Source organism: Chrysochloris asiatica, unplaced genomic scaffold (genome assembly GCF_000296735.1).
Source record: "Chrysochloris asiatica unplaced genomic scaffold, ChrAsi1.0 scaffold00120, whole genome shotgun sequence".
NCBI classification, from domain to species: Eukaryota; Metazoa; Chordata; class Mammalia; order Afrosoricida; family Chrysochloridae; genus Chrysochloris; species Chrysochloris asiatica.
Window position 1 is genome coordinate 2,766,057 of NW_006408638.1, and position 5,536 is coordinate 2,771,592.

Sequence of the window (5,536 nt, forward strand, 5' to 3'; positions counted from 1 at the left end):
GGATTGGAACCATGGCAATGAGATGATATACGATGGAATGAATGTAAAACTAAAGTTCTCTCATGTAAACTACCATATAATTCACAATAAAACATTTAAAACAAAACAAAAAACTCCTTGGTTCTATTATCTTCATTAAAGCTGTAAGAAATATGTGAGATAAGCTACAGAAAACTGAGATACAAAGACATCAAATGAGTTAAGATTTACCCAATCAACTCAAAAGATAAGAAATCAGGCCTTTTTATTAATGGCATTTCTATTTGGTTAATCCAGATTGAAATCTATATTAAATGACACAGTAACAGAAAATATTAGACTTGGCTTGAGAAATTCTAAAAACAAGGTAATTTATATCATACTCTAGCCCATACTCTAGCCCCCTTTCTTTTGGGGGAAAGGTATGCAACTCATTCTATACTGTAACAAGATTTTATAAGGTAAAGTTTCAGATACAGAAATAAAAACAGTTGGAACATTCTGCTTATCAACAATCCTTTCTGTATCAAGGTTCCTTATCTTTGAAATGGGGTGTTGTTAATTGCCAATGAATAGATTCCAAAATGGGTTGGCAATATTGATTTCAGATGGTTTTGTTGAAGAGTGAGTTATGCACATAAACTACTTAGAAATATACCAGGTACAATGTAAACCCTAAATAAATCTTGTTATTGTTGTTGTTAAGTACTGTCAAGTTTATTCCAACTCATAATCTTATGTACAATACAAGGAAACGCTGCCTGGAACCTGCACCATCCTCACAATTATTACTACATTTGAGCCCACTGTTGGAACCACTGTGTCAATTCACCTAACTGAAAGTTTTCTTCTTTTTCCCTGATCCTCTTCTTTATCAAGCGTGGTGTTCTTCTCCAAGGACTGGCCTCTCCTAATAACATATCCAAAGTACATAAGACAAAGTCTCACTATCCTTGCTTCAAAGGAGCACTCTGGCTGTACTTCCTCCAACACAGATTTGTCCCTTCTTCTGGCAACCCCTGGTTTATTTAATATTCTTCATTAAAACCATAATTCAAATGCATTGATTCTTCTTCAGTCTTCCTTATTCATGGTCCATCTTTCCCATATATTTGTTGTTAAGTGCCGCCAAGTCGATTCTGACCCATAGAGACCCTATACAGGGTTTCCAAGGAGCAGCTGGTGAGCATGAACCACCGTCCTTGCAGTTCAAAGACGTTGCAGTCAGAGGCATTAGCCCACTGCGCTATACCATGTATATGAGGCAACTAAAAATACCATAGCTTGGAACAAGCATACTTTAGTCCTCAAAGTGACATTTTTGCTTTTTAACATTTTTAATACGTCTTTTACAGCAAACCCATGCTTTGATTGCTCCCATGGGCAATGAAGTGTTAGCCATATAAAACACTATGGGGTTTTTTGTTACTGTTGTTGTTTTAATCAGGAAGTTGTTGTTGCTAAGTGCCATCCAGTCAGACTCATAGAGAATTGCATTTGGACTGCAAATCTTTGTGGTTAGCAGTCTAGTACTTATTCTACAGTGTCACACACCAGGAGGTAAATACATGAAAATCCAAAACCAAATCCATTGCCACCAAGTTGACTCTGATACACAGCAACCTTACAGGACAGAGTATAACTGATCCTCAGGGTTTCAGAGACTGTAAATCTTTAAAGAAGCGTAAAGCCTCAGCTTTCTCCAGCAGAGCAGCTGGTGGGCTTGAACCACTGACCTTGCAATTAGCAACCCAACACTTAAAAATTCAACAGACAGAAGGATTTCACACTCTCCTGAATTTATTAATTGCTGATGTTCAGTATTTTATTTCAGACAACAAAAGCCTGAATATGAAACATCTAAATATATTTCTATGCAGGAAATTTTTAACTATATTGTCTAGAGATGTTGCCTACATTTCAGAAGACTATTTACGGAATACATTTTTTTTCTTATAATAGGTAACTCTTCCACATGCCTGTCAAAGTTTCAGCACCTTCATAATGACAAGGTTAGGGTCATGATTCCAAACTTTGCTGGAAACCATTTATCAGAGCAACAGAAAGCTGGACATAAGGTTGGAGATCAATTAAAAAAAAAAAAAAAAAATTGCCCCAGCAAATAAGTAACAATTCTTACCCTTCTCATTCCAACTAAATAGGAAATGCAATGGAAAAATGTGTTCTACAATTGCTACTAAACTGATTTAAAAACTGATAATACACTGCCTGAAAACAAGGCTAAAAGGAGAGGGGAAAAAAATCAGGCCTGCATTCTCTTACATTATGCTAATTATTCATTAAACAATTTTGCTTGCTTTGGGGACACGTTTGTCAATAAATATAAATGGAAAAAAGTTTTGTCACTTTCTGGAAGGGCTTACCCTTTTAAAGTAGAATGCTGCAATTGACAACTTTGATTTGGGTCACATCCAGTGTTAGACCCAGACAATCTAGACAACCATCCTGAACAACAGGCAGGGATTGTAAAGGCATGCTCTGAATATAAGACTCGAAGATTGCCAGAATTGATTTTATTTGCTTTAGAACCTGTGCGCTTTCACAAAGGAAGATAACTGTCGCGACTTGATTTAAATCTGTTTACCATACTATTTAATTTTCTTGCCTTCTTACTCAGTCCTCCCACTCACCTGGCTTAACTTTAGAGGTCGAATCTCCACAAATTCTCTTTCATCCCAAAGATTTTCACCAAAACGTTATACCAAGAAAGTGGCCAAAATATAGGGTCTTACTTCCCACTTTTGAGAAAAATGAATGGCCTTGCCAGAAAGTAAAGCCTCGTCAACTTGGGGAACCCACAGCAGAAGCCTCCGCTCCCGTCCCCCACCCCTCAAGTCTAGCTGCACACCAGGCGCAGATCCGGCTTCGGGGCCGGGAGAGTGGCACCCCGGAGGTACCCCGCCCCCACCGCCCCCAGCTCCGGCATTCCCCCGGGGCCACTCACCTTGCTGGGCGCCTGCGTCCTCAAGCAGCAGGAGGAAAATAAGTAAGAGCAGGAGGAGCAGGGGCATGGAGGAGGAGCAGGAGGAGTTGGAGCAGGGAGAGAAGGAGCGGGCGCTGTAAAAGGAGAGCGCGGCCCGGGCGGGGGCGGCGACCACGGCCCGGACTTGGGGGCTCTGTGGGCTGCGCCCGGCTCTCAGCTCAGCCCGGCTCGCCATCGCGGCTGCTGGCAGTCCGCCTGCATAGTGGGTGCCCCGGGGCCACGGCACCACGCTAGGCGGTGGTGGCGGCGGGAGAGCGAAAGGCGGCGCGCGCCTCGCCCCGCGCCGGGACCCTCTCCGCCCCTCACCCCGCTTTCGCCGCCTCCGCCTTCGTCCCTTCCCTCCGCTCCCCGCCCCGAGACTCCAGGCTGGAGCGCAAGGGAGGGGAGGGGAGGAAGCGGGGAGTGTAAGCCGCGGAGCGGCAGTGGTAGAGCTGGGGATACGCCTCCCGCGCTGCGCTCCTCGTAGGAACCCCGGCTCGCCGTACTCGCCCGCGGCTCTGGCTCGCAGGCTGGCAGGCGGGTTGGTTGCCAGCTCCCTCGCGCTCCCTCTCGCGCGCGTAAGCCACGCCTCCTAGGTCCGCCACGGCCAATCCACAGTCGGTTTTAGACCGTCTCCCTCCACGTCACCCAATCAACAAACTCCCTCCTTCAGTCGACCCGTTAGCTCCCCGGCCCACTCTTCGAGCGACACCGCCCCTCATCTCGCTCTTCCAATCCTCTTCTGCCTCCGGAAGCTTCCCACCCGCCTCTCTCAGCCCTGGTCCCGCCCCCGCGTTCGGGTCCCAGTGGCCCCCGCCGGCCAGCGCTCCTGTTATTGTTGGGACCACTGCCCAAGCTGATTCGGTAGAGGCGGCAGCTTGCACTGGTCATCGACTTCCGGGACTTCCCTCATCCAGCTCCCCCAGCTCCTCAGGCCCAGCTAGCTCATTGCTCCACCCCCCGCCGCACATCAGGCCACTGGAGGGGGTGGGAATCCAGGATCTTGGATAGTTTTAGCTGGGAGCTGAGACTTGGGAGACCTTTTTCTTTTTAAAGCAGAGCATGTTTTTTATTAAAATTACAGACGGTTGTTGCAGCAGTTCCGAGTTACAATAGCAGATGCACTGCTCAGTTTTAAAAATATGTATTTCATCTATCTTATGACCTTCATATATACTAACTAGACAGAGAGGAGGGAAACAAAAAAGAATAAAATAAGATCCGTGCCCCAAAGCTATTTAAACCTAGCAGGCTAACATTTCAACCTTTCTTCCGAGAGTTGTCCAACACCTGCCACCTACATGCAAACATTGCACTAACAGTTTTAAGAGTTGTAGATATAGTACGGAAACCTTGCAGGATCTACTGTGGAGACAGATGGAAATATATCGTGCAAATCAGAATGTCATAACTACTAATTAGGAAAAATCCAAGCCTATTACTATAAGGAGCTCTGGTAGTGTAGTGGTTACGAGTCAGGCTGCCAACCTCAAGGTCAGCAGTTCGGAACTACCAGCTGTTCCTCGGGAGAAAGATGAGGCATTCTGCTCCCGTAAAGATTTACAGCCTCGGAACCCTTGTGCAGGGTCACTATGAGTAGGAACCGACTCGATGGTACTTAACAACAACATTACTATATAGTCCATTAGACTCATGGGGACCCCATGCATTTCACAGTAGAACTGCACGTCATTGGGTTTTCAGGTTTTCAATGGCAGTGATCTTAACAGAAGTAGACTTCCACAGAAATCCTGGGTGGGTTCAAACTGTCAACGTTTAGCAGTCCAGCGCAAAGCGCAATTTGATAAATCTGTGTAAGGAAATCAAGTGACTTAATGAATGGGTCTTTGAGAAGGAGGAATCCAAAGCACTAGGCAGTCATTAATTTTAGAGGGGAGAAAGACACCATCCAGTATATTTTAGCTTTGGGAGGAGGATGGTGTCAATAGCAAAGACAAGAAATTGGAAAGGTGGAGCAGATAGTGTGAGAACGTGAATTAATTTTGGACGTGTTGATCTTGAAATGTTAGTTCTAGAGTTCGATATGATGAATGCACTGCAGTGATTGTTCTTGGAGTCACTGACAGAGGTGACTTGGAAGGGACTGATACTCTCAAATGAAAATAACAGTTGGAAAGGTCTTTGGAGGTCATCTCATTCATCTTCCATGCACACCTCTCATGCCTCATGCAATCAATCCTTCTACTACATTATTTTAATAGGCTTTTATTGGATGCCTTTTAAACCCTACAATGCTTCAAGTGTAATTCAGACATTAGGCATACAAAGCTCATTGAGAAGAGCTCAGAGTCTGGTGGGGAAGATGAATGCATAGAGGAATCCATTATTATCAGTCTCATGTTGAAGGCATGGATTGGTGAACCAACACTAGAATGGAAGGAGTTCAAGGAGCTCATCCTGGCATTTATGAAGCTTTAACTAAGTCTTAAGAGGACAAAGTAAGGAAGGTCAAGGGCAAAATAGTCTGGAACAAAGGCAAAGCAGTAAATTGTACTGATGAATTGGGATCTTTTTGACACCTACTGAGAACTGGAGATTAGTCTGGAAAAGTTT

At 44.7% G+C, this 5,536-nt stretch overlaps 1 protein-coding gene across 1 annotated transcript in view; it reads right to left on the reverse strand.

The window, feature by feature from the left end:
- DCBLD2 (discoidin, CUB and LCCL domain containing 2) overlaps window positions 1-3,158 on the reverse strand; it is a 120,284-nt gene extending 117,126 nt beyond the window's left edge. Inside the window, exon 1 of the mRNA XM_006868605.1 lies at window positions 2,945-3,158. Coding sequence (XP_006868667.1) covers window positions 2,945-3,158 — 214 coding nt within the window. The remainder of the gene's footprint in view (window positions 1-2,944) is intronic.
- Window positions 3,159-5,536: the final 2,378 nt, after the last annotated feature.